Source organism: Patagioenas fasciata, chromosome 12 (genome assembly GCF_037038585.1).
Source record: "Patagioenas fasciata isolate bPatFas1 chromosome 12, bPatFas1.hap1, whole genome shotgun sequence".
Taxonomy (NCBI): domain Eukaryota; kingdom Metazoa; phylum Chordata; class Aves; order Columbiformes; family Columbidae; genus Patagioenas; species Patagioenas fasciata.
In genome coordinates this window covers 6,316,966-6,338,744 of record NC_092531.1, presented here as the reverse complement: position 1 = coordinate 6,338,744, position 21,779 = coordinate 6,316,966, and the positions used below count along the sequence as shown (strand labels likewise).

General features: G+C 46.8%; 1 protein-coding gene across 10 annotated transcripts in view; it reads right to left on the bottom strand.

Moving 5' to 3' along the window:
- NEO1 (neogenin 1) overlaps positions 1-8,099 on the bottom strand; it is a 165,409-nt gene extending 157,310 nt beyond the window's left edge. For 9 of the 10 annotated variants that reach the window (XM_065847835.2, XM_065847836.2, XM_071813739.1 and 6 more), the window contains exon 1: positions 3,710-4,060. In XM_065847835.2, coding sequence (XP_065703907.1) covers positions 3,710-3,824 — 115 coding nt within the window. In that variant the 5' untranslated portion in view covers positions 3,825-4,060. Of the gene's footprint in view, positions 1-3,709; positions 4,061-7,889 lie in introns of those variants that run through there. The other variant, XM_071813736.1, reaches the window with a different exon arrangement.
- Between the last annotated feature and the right edge of the window lie 13,680 nt (positions 8,100-21,779).

Here is a 21,779-nt window from a genome sequence, read left to right as displayed (position 1 = left end):
TTCAAACCCTCTATCATACTCAGGCTGATGTTGCACAAGGGAAATGCCTTTATAGTTTGAAAGTAAAGGTTAAGAAACATACTGTATTGCTCCTCGTGTAGTTCTCTCAAACTCCCACTCTATTTCCATGCTCCTTCTCATCCTCCTCCTCTTGGCACCACAGCAAACTTGAGTTGGTGCCAACATAGCTTCCAGATTTCTCTAAAAATCTTTGGTTGAAGATGTCTTGTAAATCACCAGGATGTTTTATCATCAGGAATAACCAAATACTCTCGCATAAAGAAAAATCCACCACCATACAGAATTTCCGTACTTAAACTGCACTGATAAGTTAGCGGGAGGTAACTAAGCCAAGTGTTTTGCTTTGGGGTTTGTTGGTTGGGGTTTGGTGTTTATTTTAAATACGACAAGTTTTGCTTGCTGTTTTTCACTGTGATAAATAATAGGCACAGGTGTGTAGACACACCTTACAATTTTTAAATTGCAACATTAGTTTATTCGGATACCTTCATAAGCAAGCCAAATCACTTCCTTAGATGACTAATAAAACAATTAAACACAGGTTGCAAAAGCCAGATGCAACTTAATCGCTTCTGTCCCAGGACAAGCGACAGCGCAGCACCCCAGCCCCACTGAAAGGATTCACGGGTTATGAAAACTATTGTTCACCCCCACAAGAAATATGCTCCAGCACCAACAGATGCTTTTACTGTTGCCTATTTATACATGCAAATAAAATGAGTGGCACTGGTGAACATGTATCTCAGGAGCTATAAGCAATCAAACTGCTCTATCAGCTCCTACGCAACACGCAGAACACACATACTGTATTTATATGAAACGGGAATATCAACTGGAGACCTGTGTTAAGTGACTTGGGATGTAACTGAGCCCCGAATATTTCCACTCTATTTTTAGCCTGTGATATATTTAGAAATAATCAAGAAGCATGTACAAAACAGAAACAAATTTTGGCCTTATGTTTCCAAGGAACCCAGCTGATCTATGCACCCATCCTCCTTAGCTTTCCATACCCCATACCGTAGGCAGAGCATCCTACAGAGCAACATATGCTGATCCCTGATCAACATGTTGCTAAAAACACCTGTTCAGTTCTGGGAGCCTCGTGCAACTTTCATGCCACCAATTTCTAATTGCATTTGATTGTGGACTTCCAAAATGGCCAGCTTGTCCAACAACAAAATATACATGGATCCCAAGGGCTTAGAGAAGAGCAGGGGGGAGACAGAACAAATTTCCAGCTTCTGAATAATCTAATTTGCAATCTTAATGGTGTATATAGGTTATCAGAGCTTTTGTATTAAAAGTTAATAGTGACACCTACTTGAATTTTATTCTTAGTAATGCAATCCTGTATAGATCAAAGGTTTTCCATTAAACTCAAGTCAGTTCCAAACAGTTACAAGAGGCGGGATTTAACTTAAATTGATGCTTCTTCCTTACTTTCTTTGTTTTATTCCCTTAGCTAAGTGAAATGTTGTCCTAATTCTAAAATCAGTAGCTCATTTTATCTTATTTGCAAATCAACCAAACAGACTAGGAAACACACTGTTTACAGATGCACAAATAAATGAAGTTATATAGGTGTTCTTCCCCAAGATAATTCAGCTACACTCTCTTCTTCTGCAGAGCAATGACTGGCTATTTATAGAAGGGTTCAAATATCACTCAAACATACACGGCTACATACAATGAATATGGGCTTCCGAATCTGTAACTCCCGCTCATTTGCGTCATCTTTAGCCACACCAAAAGGCCAGCTTGCTTTTTTTTGTTGTTTTTTTCATTAAAAAAACTACTGCTCTGGACACAACAAGCAGCACTGTAGTCTCAGCGCTAAACCTGGAACTAGACACAAGGTGTTTGTTCCTCTGCCTCCCTGGCCCTCCACGCCAACCTAACAAGGTTCCAACCTAACGAGGTTCTCCAGAGAGCACCAAGGAGATGGAGCTTCACGCAGAACAGGACAGAAGATAAGACGCTGTCATCCTCACATCCACAACACAAAGGGGAGAACTTTCACGCCGGGACCCAATTCCCTCCCCTTCAGGCAGGGAGGGACTTGAAGGTTTCTCTCCTCCCACCAAATATACATGAAGCATCATCTCTTTCAGAAAAATAAACAGTAATAATCAGGTGGAAAATAGTGGGAATTAAGATCAAGAATCTCATCCTCATTGAGACAAAGAATCCAGGAAGCCTCTTCCTCCTCATTTACTCACTCCCTCTAAATAACCGGTACAAACACAGTCAGAGTAACCCCAGCTCCTGGTCCTTAACGGGGATGACACAGGACAGTACCCACCGATATGGCACAAAAACACTTCCCACAAGAGAGAACAAAGCCAGGATTCACCAGAACTTCCGAAATTCCCACTCCAAACAGCTTTAATGAGGGTTTTATTTTGCATGTTTCAGTACATCACTTCGCCTTTGCTAACAGAGCTCACATATTTGACTTCAACTGATAAAACTTCACCTATGAATCTCATTTCCTCAACCCACAAAGGATTTTTTTAACACAGCAAAGAGCGACCAACACAACAGTAACTACAGTGAGCTGTCAGTAGAGCTGTAAATACTGGAATAGAATCGTCACGTGGCGAGACTTTACACATCAAAAAAGTAACTTATCTATGACACATACTCTGAAGATTTTTGACTCCATGTATAATATTTATCAAACAGGAAAAAAAATCTGCTTCAGACCTGGAATCTGCAAAGCTTGTAGTGTGTAAGAGAATAAATATATCCCCTGTCAACGGGAGTCAGCACACACGGTTACATCAGTAGTATCTGAGATGAGAGCTACCACGGACATTGCTGCCTAATGGCATTTGCAATAGGATAATTACACCATTTAATACCAGCCTAACCATTCTTACTTTTACGAGTTGCTAAAAACAAGTCAATTAACCAGCAGTTTTTTGCCAAATTCCACTTGCACAGAGCTCTTTTTAAATGCCAGCATTTGATCTACATGGGAATATTTTTTTTAAAATCCCAGCATCCAGCGTTCAAAACCAGATCTTTTTACAAGGTTTCTAGTAGCTTGTTGCTAACGAAGAGGGGAAGGGAAAAAAAGTTCTTCTTTAAAACAAATATTCTGCAAAATAAGCATTACTGCAAAACTAGAGAGCCTTCTACAGTATTGTCTTCTACAAGGGCATTTTTTTAGATAGGCTTCTCATACGCACACCGCACTTCATCTGGATGAGATTACGCTTTTCGTGGGCTATAAAAAAAAGCAGGATTCAATAAGGGATCATTAAAGGCAACAATGGTAAGAGGTGTGAGAACTAGAGCGGCTGAACCGCCGCCAGCTCGCTGGTTTCTGAGCTATTGCGGCAGTTTCCAGGCAAGTTCCCCTCTCTCCACAGGTTGCCCGCTCGTCTCCTCTCCGGTAACGAGCACTCCCCGGCCCCGGGGAGCCCAGAGCGGGCCGGCTTGTGTCCCAACTCATCTCAGGTGCGCGGGGACCCCGCGCAGGTGACTCGCTGTGGCGTTCACAGGGGACCCAGGTGTTTCTGGTTTTCCGTCCGCAGGTGCGCAGTGGCCTCTGCTGGTGCCCGCACGGTCCGAGCGGAGCGGAGCGGACCCGCCGCTCCCCGCCCGCAGCGCCCCCGCGCAGCCCCCACCGCTCCCGCACACCCACCCCGCGCCCCCCGGCTCTCGCCCGGCTCCGTACCTGTGAGGAGGCTCTGGGAGCCGCTCCGAGCGGCGGCCCCGGCCGGGTCCGGCTGCCCGAGGAGAAGGGCGATCCAGAGGGAGCCGAGGAGCCGCCGGGCTCTTCCCGCCGCCATCTCTCCGCTCCCCGCGCCCGGCAGCCGGGCACCCAGCGCCAGCCCCTCCCCCGAGGGGGGCTCCTCCTGCCTCCCCCGCTCCTCCGCACCCCGAGGAGGCGGCCCACAGAGCGGCCGGCGAGGCGGGAGCGCGGGCGGGAGCAGCCGGTCACTCCATGGCGGGCCGGTCCCGGCTCCCGCACACGGAGCCTTGAGGGGCGCCCGCCGCGCGCTCCTCCTCCCGCCGCCCCCGCCCTCCGCGCGCACACACACACACACGCACCCGCCCCCCCCTCCCGTGCGCATGCGCCCGCGCGCTCCGCCCCTCCCGCCGCTCCCGGGGAGACGGCGGCGCACGCGCTCCCTCCCGCCGCCGACCCCCGTGCCAGGTGTGCGCGCGCCCGGGCGGCCGCCCGCCACTGCGCCTGCGCGAGCGCGGGGCGGGACGGGACCGCACGGGACGGGACCGCACGGGACGGGACCGCACGGGACGGGACCGCACGGGACGGGACCGCACGGGACGGGATGCGCGGCCGCTCAGTGCCGCTGTCCCCTCAGCCAGTGTCACTGTCCCCTCAGCCGGCACCGCTGTCTCCTCAGTCAGTGCCAGTGCCCCCTCAGTCGGTACTGCTGGCACTCGCAGTCCCCTCAGTCGGCATCGCTGTCCACCCAGCCGGTACCGCCGTCCCCTCAGTCGGTACCACTGTCAGTCGGTACTGCTGTCCCCTCAGTGAGTGCCGTTGTTCACTGAGCCGCTACCGCCGCCCCTCAGCCCACACGGCGCCCCCGGCCCCGAGGAGGCGGCCGCGGGGTGCGGGCCGAGCCCCGCGCTTCAGCTCGTCGCTCCTGCCGAGAGGCGCAGCAATGAGGTTCCCGCCTTCCAGTGAAACCAACTCTTCTTTACCCCTCTCTCAGCCCGAGCAGCGCGGCTGCAAAACCCGCCCGTGTTACCGTGCGCGGAGACGCGCAAAAAAACCTGAATTATAGAGCGCAAACCTGGGTTATCCTTGCAAATTCAGCGAGCCAAGCAAGGAGGCGTCGGGCTGCGCGCTGCTGGGAACCGGCGAGAGGAAAAAAATACATCTCACGCTAATCTTGTAAAAATAACTTGCAGAAACTTGTTTTCTTGTGCGGGGAGGATTGCTGCTCAGTTTGGGATGTTGGCTTTCGTAAACAAGCATGTTTCTCAACAAACCAAAGGATAAATAAATGGGAAGAAAAGACCAAACGTACTTTGCAAAGGCAAATGAAATGTGTTTTCATCCTCCTGGGGGTAATTAATTTTATGCAGCATTTGCCATTCAAATCCAAATCATTTGAATGCTGCATCGTTACCAGCCAGTTTTAGTCTATCCCATATCCCTCCAAAGGACACAATAACAGCTATAAATATACATTCCTCCTCCACTCATCACATGGAGAGTACCCTTATATTTTTTTCCATCTCAGCTTGTTGCCCACTAAATTGTGTTTTTACAATGTGCATGCTATCCTTGCTCATTTTATTATTGACTAATTGAATCCTCTCTTTCAGCACATAAATTATGTAGTACCAGGGCTCAAGAAGTGGTAACCATGAGATAACCGTACCCCTGGGGCACTGCGAGACGTGGAACACGGGTGCACCCCCCCAGAATGTGCGTTTGTATCGCAAAACCATTTAAAATTAGTTTAAAATCCAGAAAGAAACACGTTTTTGCACCGGTAGCCACACTCCCGCTAAGGAACCAAAGACTAATTCCAGCCAAGTTTACCTGATAAACTCCCCACATGTGGCCGGGTTGTCCCTCTCCAAGCAGGCACCTCAATATTCTCCTGAAATTATCCCTGATCCAGCAGGATTTGCGAATTTAGAAGCTTTTCAACGACACATTTTGCTGAGCACCCAAACGCGGGTGTGAATTTTGCTGTACATAGAGATGCAGAGATGTGCACGATTAATTCATTGTTGCTGTGACTACAAAGCATCAGCTAATACCGGCGTCTGAAGTGCTTTTCATTGTGAAACTTGCTTCATTATTCTATAATTTTGTTTCTGTCAGGAAACAGGGGTTTTGTCCTCTACTCAAAATATCCGGGAGCACTTTCACAACGAGGAATAATTACCTCCTCAGAAGGGTGTTTGGGTTTCTCTCCGTTACGCTTGCCGAGTTACGCGGATATCTGATATGCCAGGAGGATTACCAGCAAGGAACTGTAATTTATACTGAAAATGGAAGCACTGATTAAAAGGCAGGACTGGTAGTAGAACCCCTATTAAAGCTGGTTAGCAATTCCCATCCTAAAATCCTACCTTCAGCCACTCTTAATAGTCCCAGACGAACCGCTGTGCTGAAATTTAAGCATCTTAAGTTCATACGTCAGGTTAAGTTACAAACATTTCTTCTTTCCTTCCTTCTGTCAGGGATCTCTGAGCCTGCAAACGAGAACGGGCGCTTTCTTGGGCCATGCCAAGTGTGAAGGTAGGAAGGGCGAGTGGAGAACCTGTCCTTCCAGTCCTCTTGGAGCAGGAAACTCCTGCAGTAACACTCATGGGGATGAGAACTGAACCAGGACAAGAACTGGACCAGGGACAAGAACTGGATAAAGCAAAGCTCACAAAGAAGAGTCTGGAAGCCGGCGTGTTGGGAGAAGGCTTGAAAACAGACTGGGTATGGGGAGAAAATTGCCAGGAGGACGTGCAACCCAGGAGGACCAGCACAAGACCAGCACAAGACCAGTACGTTACCTGGCTAAGGGCTGAAGGAAAATTTGTTGGGCAAAAGGGATCAGATGGGAGAGGGGGAGCAGGCGAGGGAGGAGGACACACAACCCCAAGGGGAAGAGGGAGTTCACTAGAGACAGGGATGGAGATGTGGGAACGACGGAGGCTGAGGGAGGCAGAGCAGAAAGGTGAGGATTTAGGAACGGGAATGAAAACCACCTGGAAAACGGTCACATCATGACTGGCAGCAAGTATCTGAAATACACTTGGAACGTACCTCATCCCCTTCGAGTGCTGGACGGCATGCAAACTATTTACATTCCTCATTTTAGGGTAAGTTTCCACATTGCTGACAGCCTGCGTCAATGTCAACACAGGATTAAATTGCTGGCGTTTTTCTATGTTAGCTCTAAACGAAGGAGAAATAGCCTTGTATTAAAACAACAGTAGTTAGGCTGCAAAGTAAAACACTCCTGAGTTATGAAATACCAGAATAAAGGCTGCCAGGGCAAAAGGATAAGCCTGGCTCAGATGCTGAACCAAGGTCAAGGAACCAAGGTAAGTGCCAAAACAACTTCCACTTAATTTACTACAAAAATGAAGATGCAGGGACTTCATGTACCTTGCAAAAAGCAGCAGGGAAAGGCCGCCCGGCACTGTGGCCGAGGGGGCGACGGCTGCTCCGGCGAGGGATGCAAAGCACAGCGCTCACAACAGAGACAGATATCCAAAATTAAAAGACGGGTTTTACTATTCTGTTTGTACGCCGAAGTTCCTCATCTGTAAAATACGGGTAATACCAGTTCTCACAACCGTGTTGAGAAAATGAATTAGAGTTTGTGAAGCACTTGGATACCATAGTGATGAGTACTGTGGAAAAGCCCAGGAGGAAATGAATAAATCTGTCTTCAGAACAATATTTGAATAGTGTGCAGTAAATAAAGCACGGGCCACATACTGAACAGCAAGGAGAAAATAAAATTATTACTTAGTGAGCACAGTCTATTTTGTACAGTGAGTCAAGCCGGGAACCTGTCGAAAGAACAGCATGTGATCTAATTACAATTAAATAGTGTATCATAATGCAAATGCACAAAAGGGACAAATTACAGTTGCACAGGCCACCTTACTGTTGGCATTGCTGACCTTTTAAACTCTTGAATTAAAAACAAAACACCTTTAGGCTGCAGATGTGTCACATATGTGTATAAATTATTCCCTCACCCTTTAATATTTGGAGACAATATATTTGCCTCAGCCATCCCTACACAGCTGAGTGCAAAAGGTGTTTTTCTCCTCCTGGAGATATCTCAGCATTACAGCCCAGATTTAATGCTGTCATTCAGCCATTGACACTGTACAGTTTAAAATGCAACATTTACCTTCCTTGGGAGTCTGTGCATGCTCATCAGAGGCAGACAATATTCTCCAGAGAGCGATCCACACGAGGACCTTCATTTCATCAGTGATTAAAATTTTGCCTTTTTGCTTGAGGTGCTTCAGATTTCAAACCAGCTCGCTGGATTTTCGCTGCAGAAGCAAGGTTATGGCACAATGACAACTCCACGGATCCTTTGGGACTCCTCCGTCCCCGGGCTAGGACTGAGTCTTTCTGACTCCTGCTGAGACTTGGAGCCGCTTCAGAGCTGCTGCGAGTCGCTCTGGGTTATCTGTGGCCCGCAAAAAGGCTGATAAAATTAGGATTCGCCTGCTCAGCGGCACTCCGGTTGTGTCTATTTTTCTGATCGTGGTTTATCGCTTAGCAGGATGTGAGGTGACACTGAAGCGTTACACCAATTTATTGTTATCTAGAGAATTTCCCGTTACTGGGCACCCTCTAACAGCTCAATAAGACAATTTGGGGCTAAGACGGGACGAATAAAGACCTGGATTATTAAGACACAGCCATGAGATACCTTCAATTTAATCTGCTGTGCTGCCTCCCTTGCGTATGAGGCATCAGCTATGTCCCCAGATTTCTGGCAGCAATGACCTCTGTGATTATTCCTCCACACCAATGTCCACACCACGGTGTCCACACTGTCTTTCATCATTCGCTACATACTAGATCGGTTTTTTTCCCAATTTTTCATATTTATTGCTCACAGATGTGGTTTTACAAACTGCTTGGAGGTTAAAAAGTCGTCCTCCTGACTTGGCAGAGCAAATTCTAGGTTAGCGGGCCGTTTGCCAGCAACTGTCTAACCTCAGCCCATATTTATGTCATTCCTGATGTCAACAGCTGAACAATTCCAACTCCTCGCTGGAGACAGACCTTCCAATAAGGAAGGTGAGTTCCCTGGGAAGTTTGAGGGGAAGACGGACGGAGCCCCTTTGCGTGAGTCAGCGTTCAACTGAGTGAAACAGGAGCAGAGCAGTTGATGTGAAATGCTTTTAAAGGCTTCAGTTGCTGAGCGGAGGGATCTCTCGAGCTCTAATCCAATGTTTGTTTATTTAGGGATTTCAGATGCAGATAGAGGGAACCTAGAGTCCAAAATGCAGGGTTTACAATCCACACTTTAAAGAATAAGTTATTTTTTATGGGAATGTGCATAATGATGCAGGATGTGGCTCTCTGGGCATTCAGGAGGGAAATCTAGGTAACCCCCATGGGGAAAGGTGGATGGCATTGCAGTCAACGGGAGTTTTGCCATCCACATCACCAGAGTGAGATTTCATCTCGGGAAGCCTGTCATGGGATGACACTGTGTCACAGGCATTCACTGTGTCATCGGCGACACTTAGCTTGGTATTTGTCTCTCTGTTCCAGTATTTGTCCTGTAGTCTTTGTTCTCAGGTGAGATCAGAACTGGAGACTGAAAACTGAGCCTCCATCCTTCTTCCCCACTGGCAATGCCCTCACTTCTCCAGCGCCCCGCTTCTCACTGAGCTATTGTATTAATAACTCATTTTTGGACTGTGCACACCCACTAAGAGACGGGACAGATGGTCCAGGGCCTCTCACACGAACAGGATCAGCCTCCATTACTGCTTAAAAACCACGGAAGCCAGACGAGGATTGCAGGTGGTATTTATCCCAAAGCATTTCCAACAATCCCACAAGAATGTTAATTACTGACACCAACAATCTTGTTCTCATATAATGGGAGTGCCTAAAGGTCTTACCTGAGGTTGGGACCTATTGTATGAGACAGGGTAGGGATCACACAATAAAAGCAAGTCCTTTCCTGGAGAGGTTATGGTCTAGAAGGGAGTTGGAAGGAAAGCAGAACCGCGGAAAGGTGTCCGAAGTCACCAAGGTAGTGCAGCAGGTCCACAATTCACGTCTCCGGAGTCCTAGTGCTTCAGTGCTATGTAAACACTCTCACATTTTCTCCTGGTGTCTGTGCCAACGAAGGCAGGGAAGTGAGACTGCAGTCTGAGAGCAATTCAAAACAGAGAGGAAAGAGGAGAAAGGCTCAAAACAAAAGGAAGAGAATTGATACTTAGCATATAAAAACAGTCGTTTGCCTCTGGGCTTGAGAAATCAAAGAAACAATCTTAGACCAGCAAGAGAGGATGCCTGGAAAATACACAGCCCATTGCTCCCGGTGATCTCAGCGCACTTTACAGATATTAATTAAGTCTCATGCATAAAGCTTAAGATACATTTGACTGCTAAGTCAACACCTGCAGCTCCCGCAGGCGTCCTGTGCTGCTGGCGCTCAGTCAGGGCTGCCAGCTCAGACTGCTCTCGCTGCTTAAACTGAATTACCAGCTAGAACGATTCCAGGAGACCCTGTTTGAAAATAGTGGCGTAACTATCCCCCCCACATTTAAAATGGCAGAAACTGGAGGCACAGAGAACTTTAAGAACCTTGTGACTGAATAGTAAATATGAACAAAATTACCTTGGTCCACTAATCTAACAGTTTAAAAACAGTGGCACCCATCATTAATATGATGTAGTGAAAACTGCAGAAACGAGAAGGAATACTGACGTTAGACAATACAGAGTCCTGTTTGCTGTAATGAGCACCTACCTCCTCAGGCCACTCTTTAAAACGAGAGTTTTGGGTCTGCTCCTCAGAACCCTTTCAAATGCTGTGAAGGAATTTCCTATAAATACAACGGATTTTTCATGGAAGAAATATCAAACTACTTCATTTTTACCATGTCATCTGAAAAGGGGACAAGCACAAACAGTTGTAAATTAGGCTTTTCAGCACAGTTCTTCACGTTTGTGCAGCGGGTACTTTGAAGACCTCACTGTGCAGTTTCAGATGGACATTTATCTCTGCATAAAAGCGCAGAGACCTAATTGGACTCTATCCAGGAAGCTGAATATCTTGTTATCAATGCCATAAAGCAACAGATCCAAGACCTTGTTTAGACACGGTTTAAACTCCCCAAGCTCATAAGGTGCCACTGAAGGACTTGTCTTCTGCCAGTGACCTCCTGCCAGGTGACTGTGGTGTCTCTCAAAGCACCTTCATGCTGCCAAAGCCCAGACGTGTCCTCAGCTTCGCCGCTGTTGGAGGAGCCACAGAGGCCTCTTTGCAGAGACCAACAACAGCCCCGATTCGCCAAGGACAGAAACAAGCTTCTGTTCCCAGCAGTTTCCAGTTTGCAAGCAGAGCAATGCCTTGAAGCGTTCTGCATAAATTTGATTTTCAAATCATTTCTAGCCGCTTGCAAATTGTAAGCATCTCCAAAAGCAGGGCACATTTGACAATGTTTCTTCCCAGTTTTCAGCAGTTCAACTTTTTACCCCCATCAGTGCTGTCTGACTGTTCTTCAGATGCAGGACTGAGCACTTTGGAGATACAAGGACAGCTTAAAAAGAAAAGAATCTATTTTGCGTGAGAGATGGCACTACGCTGAGAGCTCTGGCAGATAAAACGTGGGTAGCCTTCAAATAGGTAAAGTGTTTTACTCACTAAAGCTGTCAATCCGGCACTTTTCACACACATTAATTTTACTTTCTTTTTTTGTTTAAACATCCCTTCAGGGCAATAGTTCTGGAAAAACACCACCATTCTGCCACCTTTCCATGCTCCTCCCAGGTGATCAAAGCCGGGAGAGCGAATCACCGGCTCCGACGGGATGTGAAATGTGGGTGATCATGCCGTGAACCCGCAGATCTTCCTGACAGCTTGGCTGCACACTAAACACATCAGCATCTATACATCTGCTGTCACAACGTGGTTTTACGGTATAGTTTTATTTCCTTAGGACCTGAATGGCAACTTTAAAAATCAAATTAGAGGCTGAGTGCTCCAGGCTGCAGCCCCCTGCCTGAGCCACTAAATCAGACTAATTGGAACAACAAATATGGCTGGAGAGCAGTCCCTTACGAAAATGTTGCCTTTGCAGCACATCGCTCTTCCTCCTAACGTGACTTGACTGGACTTATTGACTGCTTGGTATTTCTGCAACTGCATTCCAAGTTTATTGATTCGAAGAAATATGAAATGAGTTTCAAAGAGGTCAGAATGCGACTTTGCGCCCAAGCGAGACACAAAGACATTCAGAGATACAAAAGTGTGCATCGGGAACTGCAGGAAATTAAACGTTGCTGCTTCATACCCAGAGAGATCGGTGGGTTTTGAACATCGCTGCCCACGAGCAGCCTGGCCCAAAAAGAGGGGAAGGTGGTAATGCGCCTTCTAGGGAGCAGGTACCTCCACTTTGTAAATGTTGCCGGGGCTGTTGCTCCACCTGCTTCCCCCTCCACTAAATCACGTTTTGGGGGATGCTCTTAGAAGGACCAAAGGTAGAATGGCACATCCTCCTTCAGGGCAGTGGGAGGTATGTGCTGGCAGGAAATCTGAGAATAAAAACACTCTTGTGCTACACAGGCAGTGGAGATTTTGTGTCAAAGCAAGATGGCCTTCACATTCCCAAAGGAATTCAGCAAAAAAGGATGGCTACCAAAAACTGGAGAGAATTTCAATGTTCGGAACAAATTTACATTGCTAAAAATGAGGAACTGGTAGAGAAAGAGGTTAAGGCTATGCAAAGTACCCTTCATTTCTGGACGTGCAGAAGTGTATGTATTCAGCAAGAAAGGCATTTCTCAAAAAGACTCAACGTTCGAAAACCTGCAGTGAGGGCTGAGAAGGAATTGAGGTTTATGTCTATATCATCTGGAATGAACATTTACATTCCAAGAAGAAACGAAATGGCATTTTCCGGATGCGAGCCCTCTGAGGCAGGTAACAAAAATACATCTTTGACAGAGGAAGAAAAGCTTTCTCACAAATCTAATGTTTCTCTAGCCCTGAATGGCTGCAATCGGCCTCTAAACCTCTATTTCAGGCTGAAGTTTGCTTCAGGATCTGTTAGTTTTGTCTAAACCATCCTCTCCAATGGTAGTCAGGCTTTTTCCTCCTGACCTCCAGCCCACTCACCAGATATTACCTGGTATTATTCTGGGGTTCCTGTCGCAGTATCTGCAGTGTTGCCTATTCTGCTCACACCACCAGCTCATTCTAGAAGTAAAACTTCTGGAGAAGGCAGCGTAGGGAAGATAAGGAATAGTATTACCGATGTGCTTTTGATGTTTACTGCTACTAATGCTATTAATGTGTGTTTTTACTGGAGAGCGGAGCTCATGCATTATGCTTAGCTTAAAAAAAGAAGCTGTAAAGAAGTACCAGAGAAAGACATCAGGAAAAAAAACCTCACATAAAACTCCTATTTTCTTATTCTCTTTTTTTTTTTTTTAAAGTATTGCACACAGTTTCTGACAAGTGCAGTACTCCGTGGGGCACGGTGCCTCCAAAGACCCCGAAGCAGCACATGTGCGCAGGTTCCTGCTGCAGAAGTGAGAACTCAACACAGAGCGAGGAAAATACCCAGCAGTGAGCAATTCCCAAACCAGAACGATGAAGCGAGTCTTGTTCCTGGCTACCGCCAGCCACACGTGACAGCTCTTACTGACTTTCGGCTGACGCAGGTGAATGATGCTTACCATGCTAGAAGTGACAAATGTAAGAAATCTTGGGCTTCATCTAAAAATAACAGATACGTTGTATGTAAAGAAGGACTAAGCGCAGAAAGCTCTGTGATCCTCTCACCTGAACAGCTTCTTTGCAGCACTGAAAGGCTAGATGGACTCATAACAGACCAGATCCTGGCTGTGTTTTGGAACAAACGACTCAAAAGTAGATTTTTTTACTCACAATGAACATGGGCATCAACGAGTCCAGGACTGGATCTGTGGCATCGCAGCAGCTGACTTGGAGACCACGTTCTAGCTGTGGGTCTGGGGTCAGGGGACGGATCTGTCACCATGTCTGTCCTGAAGCTGAGAGAACACAGATCCAATAATCCAAAAGCCTATGGCAGAAGGGAGGAGGGCAGAGATCTATAGTATTCAGAAGCAGTCTGCAGAAAAACCCCACACAACGGAACAGAGCAGTGGGGCGAGCAGCAGAAACCAGTCCCCACTTTTGGGAAAAGACGCGGTCACTCCAGTGATGACATCGAGAATGTGCAGATGCCAACACAACGGTTGGTGTGGACAAAATCCCTGTCTGGTGTCCTTTATGGGAAGGCTATGTAGCAGAGGGCAAGCAGACCACAGCCTGAAAGACAAACAGATATTAATTAAGTTATGCATTAACTTATACAGCGCTATGAACTTAATTAGCACCCCCAAAAAGCAACAAGTAGACTCTTGAAAGTGGGTAGTGAGTGGAACTGCTTTAAGTCAGCACTTAGGGTGGAGATCATCTCTCTGACCAAAGGAATCCAGCGTTCAGTGTAGGGGGAAGCAAAAAGACGGTCTGAAAAATCAGCAGTGTACACAGTTGTGCTGAAAAGCCTTGTTCGCTTTAGAACACTTTTCCCAGAGCACCTGGAGAACAAGGATTAAATAAAATAAACAGCCAGTGCAGTGTGCTGAGTAAACCTGAATGCAGGCCACCCATCCTAAAGCTCATCTCCTACGTCAAATTCTTACTGGAATCCAGAGCAGACACCAGAGGACGGGCTGAAAAGACTCGCAGCTCCCGGAATGAGAAGAGGAAACAGAATTGGCAGGGAGGGGACGTTCATGAGAAAGGGGAAAAAATGCAACCCTTTGTGATTACAGTGAAGCACAAACAAATATGTAGGAAAAGAACATTTTTGATTTCCTGTAAGGAGTAAAGTTTGGGGGAAAACGGCCCATGCCAAATATTTTTCCCTGCTGGAGGCACCAGCAGGGTTCCGACAGCCACGTTAGGAAAACAGATCATACATTTGTGCATATTCAACAGCTCCTACGGGACACATCATTTTCTCAGGCTGCCGTTTGGGTTGTGTTTGGCACTTGAACTGTTTGATAGCCCGGGATCTGCGTAGATGATGTTTTGTTCTGCGGGAAAAGAGCAGAAGCACATGACCAGAAGCTCTGATCAGCTTTTGAAAGACCCAGGCCAGCAGAGCTCAACCAACAAAACGCCTTTGTAATGGAAATGCCGTACCTAGGCATGAAATTAGAAAAGCAATGTGTACAAGGAGATTACAATAAGATTGAAGTCATCCCCAGTATTCCTGCCCCAGCAGAAAAGGATGCGAAGTTAAGATACCTTTGAACAGCGAACTGTTGTACCCAATTTAGCTGCCCAAACAGTCAATGACAGATCTTTCTGTGCAAGAGTGTTCAGCGGACCTAACATGCGGATTTTCACAGGGAAACTGAAAGGAGATAATTAATAGCCCCAGATACACAGAATTAAATGCAAACCTGGACATAGATCTTTACAGACCAGTGCTGACTGAGCTGAATTCTCTCACAAGTGCTTAGGACGCCAGCGAGGCTTAAAGATTAATTCTCATACAAAAAGCTTTCTACTCTTTGTAAAGCATTTGTAGGCTGCCTACTCGAATGTTCCATCTGGTTTCAATTAGAGATAGTCCTTACTTACAGTTTTAGCTGGGGGTAGTTGTGCTCTGGACAATTGAAGCTATGCTCCCCATCCCATTCCAGCGTGAAGTGATGCCTTTCTCTCCTTACCTCTGTGATTAGTAGGAAGTTAATTGATAATAAGTCAGACTGTGTTTACACTCCCAATTGACCAGCTGTATTCATGTCAGCGGGGCCGCCCTGTTTGTAACGCAGTTTGAAACCCTCTGGTGCCCTCAGCTCCGGAGAGGTAATGACTTATTCTGGGTTAACACACAAATCACCGGGCAGGCGGGAGATGCTGAAAAGTCATGCAAATTCCCTTTGTTCCCAGGAGGCACAGCCTAAGTGGCCTCACAGGAGCTTGAAGAAGAGTTTCAAGGCTGTCCTGGAACATGCAGTGCTTCCTGAGGCACAAATGCCCAAGAAACTTCTTTTATTAACTGTTTTGCTACGTACCACTGCTGTGGTGTGCAAAGGGGACACCAAAGGGCAGAGCCTCTGCCACGAAACAAGCATTTCAGCAAAATAAATAGACCAAACAGCTTAAAAAAGTGAAGCTGCGCAGGCCAGGTCGCTGTGGAGGAAACAAGGGGCAGCATTTTCCTTTTTGACTCCACTTGCTTTCTTAACTAGGCTCCTATAATCGTGTAGCAATAGGATAAAGGTGGCTCCCTTTGCAGAAGCACACTGCAGTGCAGGAGTGAATAATGCACATTTTCCACCTAGACCTCTCTAAATATTAAGAAGAGCACCTCAACCATGAGTAGGTACCCACAAAACTCAGGACAAGGTCCAAGGGGTCATCTGGCCTTTTCTAGAAAAGGTAAAAAGACGTGAATTTACCTTGAGGACCGGACTGCACGTGGTGTCTTCACTCACTCAAAGGATTCCTACCAGCACAAACGAGCAAGCCAGTGGAAGCAGCTACTGCCCTTCTCCACCAGAACAGTTCATTTTGACCCAAATATAACAGGGATAAACCCCAGACTCAGTATGGTCAGCAGGAAAGGCCTGTCTGGCCAGACATATCCCCAGGCGCCTTTGAGAAGTTGTTAAACCCTGCGAATGAAGAGCCTGCAGCGCACAGGCAGCTCCTGCAGCAAGGAGAGCCAAGAGCAGGTTTTTCAGCATCATGACTTTGAACTAAGGTGCCTAAATTCTGTGCAAATTTCACTGCAGACATCTGCTTGGATCCAGCCTTAAACCTCCCTTTATTTGTGTGGAGAACAGCAATACTTCCACGGCGTTTCACAGCGTCACCGCTGAACTCAGTAATCCCTCTTCAAGACCTAGGGGTGGAAGGTCCTGCACAAAAAAAGCTTTACTTTTATAACTAAAAGTAAGGCAAAAGAGGACATCAAACAACAGAGCCAGCCTGAAGGCACTGGGAGGATTCTGAGAGATGTAATATGCCTGGGAAAGGTAAACCTCGGGCTCGAGGGCCCCTCACCTCAGCAGACACGGCTGCCACGCTGCCTCGTCCCTTGAGCGAGGTCTCTTGGCTCCAATTTCTCTATGTGGAAGTTAAAGATCATTAAAATCTTCCAGAGGACAGCCATGAGATCCAGCCAACATTCCTCCCTTCCATAAATAAAACCGTTTCTAGCACAGGCGGCTCTGTGAATTACTGCAGAGCACATAATAGTCCCTGTATTTGCCTACACAATTCCTGCACTCCCCAGACCCAACTCATTACTGTGCTTAGCGAAGCACTTTGAACTGCCTCGAGCATGAAAAGCCCCATATAAGAACAAATTTTATTCTCATAAAAAGGTATTAAGGCAGGTTAGAGGCACTATTGACGCACATGATATGTTATAATCGGCAAATGTTCACAAAGGCGAAATCCAGCTTTGTGCATCCAACTGGAGGGCACCTGCGTCAGCCTTTGCGCTGCAGATGAAAAGCGATTGTGCTCCCTACCAGGACCAGTCCTTCCCTGCTTCAGCTACTGCCCTCCAAAAATGGCCATTGGGGCACCCCTGGTCTGGACTCTCATTCCCTGCTTTCTCGTTGTGCCAGATTTGCTTCTTTACAAAAAAAATTACCTGTGAAACAGAGGGACGCTGAAGATATAGGACTGAGGTAACTGAAGTCCTTAATAGGAACAGGTAGAATTCAAATCGCTTCTAGTGACACAGAAATCCTGGAAAATAAATAATATTTAGAAGTGCCAGGTCATTCATATACACAGAAGTCTTTATAGCAGCGCTGTGCTTAAGGATGTTATCAGAGAAACCAGGAACGCTCTTGGGTTTGAAGAATAGTGGGCAGAACAACTTTTGCGGGCCCACTCAAAAACATTGGGTTGTCCCCAGCCAATGTCATGTCCCAGAAGGACATCAGAGTCAGCACTTTCACCACTGTAATTACCACCAACCAAGATAAATACATTCAATATTGATGGGAATATTGCGAAATAACAAAAACTAATATGGAAACCACAACACATGTGCTTGCAGGCACATGTGCACGCACATGGGTGCAGCCTGAGGTCCTGGCCCAAGAGCTGCAGCCAACCCTGAATCCTTCCACTCTCTTTAATTTCTTCTGCACAGAAGAAGTTAATTTAAAGCACTATGATGTTGGGTAAGGACTGATGTTGGGTAGCAAGCACACTGGTTTTCTGGAGGTCAGCAGGAACCCGGCTCCGAGATGCGCACAGGGCCCATCGCGGCGAACGTTTCTGGAGAAAGGCTGCGGTCCGTGCGGTGTTTCTGTGGTCCAGACGTTGCCTGAGAGCTTTCGCCTCCAGTCTGCACTAAAAGGTTTGTCGGATTTCTCAATATCTGGTTAAATTTTCTTGTCTGCCCTCGCTCTGCCCACAAAGCGCTGCTGGAAAAGACGGGAACTCTCATTTGCACGCACAAAGATTGGGAGTCTTTGTCCTCCACGCAATAATGAACTATTGGATGGAAGTTAAACCCAGCAGGTCTCTCAGTGTGTGTCCTGTGAGCTGTTTCTCCTCACGCTGCTTGAGCTGAACCCAAATTCAGAGGGGTGAGCTTGGTGTTAATAAGTAGGAGGAGACCTGGACTAGTGATGTGCTCATGTAGCTTCATTTTTACATCTCTCCTGATGGAAGAAACTGAGAACCAAAGATGTTCCACCAAGCTTACTCACCCAATTACTTATCGGAGCACTTTGAAAATGTGATATGGGTCAGTCTAACACCCCAAGTGTCTCCCAGACCAGACACTGCGAACCAGATTAGCTTTGTGGCTTTTGTTTGGTGGTTCTGACTTGCTTTTGACTACTTGCCTGCTCACTATGAACACCCCACGGCGCAGTTGTGTTTGACATCCCTATAACAAACTCTGATTTATATGGCCTCGCACAATTCCTCCTCCTTTGTGTGGCCTTGAGAACACTGAAACAGGCATAGTAAAATGGAGCCCATTTAAATCAGCCACTACCAAAGGAGCAGACCCCTTCAAAGAGTGGTATCTTTGTGAATCGAACTTCACTCTTCCTGAATAATCAGGGTTTTTTTAATGAAATGTAGTTTTTGGGGTCTGGCAGAAGCAGACAAATACTCCAGTGAGCAGACTTTAAAAAATGTGAAAGCACGACTGAGATTCACAGAGCTACAGAACAAAAACCAGAAAAGAACTGGAGAAAAAAATCAAACGTGCTACGTTCATCGCTCAGTCGTTCAATTACAAGCATTTGAGCAGCTGTCCAGTGAAAAGAATTCAAGCTCCCTATTTCACGGTGCATCTCTGAACACCTCTGATGTTTCTCCACGTGGCGATGCAGCAGACGAGCTGTACCCGTCAAACATCTGCAAACCATCGTCACTGACGCTCGCTAATTTAGGATCTACACCATAATGTGCCCTGTTCCCAAAGCACGTCCCCTACTGAATGCGCTGCTCGCTCGAGGAATGTGGTTTTCTTCGGGACGACGGGAGTGCTGCGATTATGTGTTACACGTGCAAACAGGCAGGGCTGGGTGGGGAAGAAGAAGGGAAGATTCAGCTCTGAAATGACAGTACCTATTTTTGGCTCCCGAAAGCAAGCTGTGCTACTCCCACTCCGTTCTGACGATCCAACACGTATCACTCGAGGTGTCACCAAGCCCAGGCAGCCTCGACAGTTCGGGGTGCTGGGGGAGGGAAGATAAGCAGCAATTCTTCTGCAGTCTGTGGCAAGAACAGATAGTACCGTGGTAACTGTTAGTTTGTTATTAAGATTTAGATGAGGTTATTTTTCAGTCTGAACCCATCATTACAACACAGGAGATGATACGTACCTGGTTCTTCCCACTCTGATCACCCTCCACCAGAATGAAGCAGGACATCCCCTTCTCCAAAACATCCTATCTGAAAATGTGTAGGGCAACCACTGTGATTTTTAAAGATCTGGTTAAACACGTTGCAGGACGCTCTGCTGCCTGGGACACATAGAACGTGGTCTAATTGGAGTAAATTTAGTTCCAAGCAGGTAACCCACATGAGGCATCTCTGATGGGCAGCACCTCGCGCAGCCAGAGCCAAGTTCTTCAGGAAAGCAGGCGACAAAACACAGCCTTGTAGCTCTTGGGCTCACCTACCCACAGAACATCTTCCCTTTCTTCAGGTGCTTTTCTTCATTACCTTACCCTGCAGTACACTGCACTGTTATTAGAAACACATACAAAACAGTTCCTCAAAACGCCACAGCGTTTATCTTCAGAAACGTAGCAGCGAAAGAAAATGACACCACGTAGACACTGTAAAAAGAAAGCGTCCTATATATAAAAAAATAAAGTTATGTTATTGATCAGGGAACCAACCAGTATGAATAATCACAATCACATTTTGCAGCCATGTAACTCCTTTTATCTTTGTCTCTCCCAAACATCTGAAGAATATGAATGGACGTCTGAATCCTTTACGTGAGAGCAGCTTAACCTAGCGCGGAGAGAGAACATGCAGCCGCGTATTGATCTGTAACAACAGAGCGAGTTCAAACCTGTGTTAACGGTCCCCGATCTTGGACTGGGCTGGCAAAGCTCAGCTCAGCTCAGCACCAGCCCCATCCTCAGTGTCTGCCCACCATGCACCCATAAGGGCTCCGGATCAATTCTTTTCAGCAAAGGTTGGCTGAAGGAGCACAGCGCTGTTTTATTTAATCATGGTGGAGTTTTGGTATCCACAGAAAACAAAAACAAGAACCAGAATGTATATTCATGATCAGTGACTAGAGAGTAGTAGAAAATGTCTGCGTTGCTTCTTTCCATTCCAGCCTGTGCCTTTGAAGTCATGGTAACAGCTTTTGGGTTCGAATCCTCTGATGAGCCTCCCTGATTTATTAGGTAAAACATCTGGAAAAAATGAAGGCTTGTGGCAGTGTAAATCCTCCAGAAGGAGCAGAGCGGGGTTTCATCTGAACAGCACTCCTGTCAAAAAGCAAGGAAACCTGAACCCCGGCTTAAGGTTGCTCCGAGGCTGAGAAGCTCCGGCTCAGAACGAGCTCGTTCACCTTCCAGCCGCTGGCCCAGAACCCAGCACGCAGACCCGGCGGAGGCTGCGAGCGGAACGTACATCAGAAACAGCCCTCAGTGCCAGGACCTCGCCGGAGCTCACAAAATGATTTTCATCCGCTCTTGCAGCTTGAACGTCGGTAGCAGTTCTGCCCTTGACATTAATAAGGCAGCTCCTGTTATAAATCACCGCGTACCGCGGGAGCGGTGTGAAATGGAAAATACCAGCCGCTCTCCTGCAAAGAAACAGGCTACGGTGAAATACAGATGGGCCACAAATACACGGTTCAGGTCAACCATGCTGCGTTGCTGTGATGAAGAGGGGAGTCAGGGGGACTTTTCCATTCCCTAATCACAATGGTCCACGTTGGCTTTGGCAGGAGAAGAAAATCGCCAGCCTTGGATGGCGCTGGTTCAAAACGAATAAAACCTGTACAGTCAACAAACAAGGAGACGAGCATTTTATGACGTGGATTTCTTCTATTATTTGGAATCAGCCCTGAATTAAGAAAAAAAAAAAAAGGAAGGAGAAAGGGAAGAGCAGAAACAGTTTGCTGTGCTTTGGAGTCACTGCTAAGGGCTCCTTCTGTGAAATGTGTGCGTGTGCATCTGTGCGTGTCTGTGTAAAGTATTTGTTATTAATAGATGAGGGCAGAGCTAGAAATCACGGAGGTACTTGACTCAGAATTATTTACTCTCTGCCTCCTCCACACAACAACCCACGTTCCAAATTTCAGAGCTCGTGCTTTTTGTCCCCAGAGAACCATCTTTTGACACTTATTTTCCCATTTAAATCCCTCTTCCAGCAATTTGAATAAATACAGTTCAAACACTAGCCTGAGTGCCAATGCTCTTTTTGGAGGAGGCGTAGGCCCAGCAGAGGAGGGGGAGCTGGGGGAGTATTTTTTTAATCAGATAAATTATTGCTGGGAAACCAGCCACTTCTCTCCATTCAATTTCTACTCTA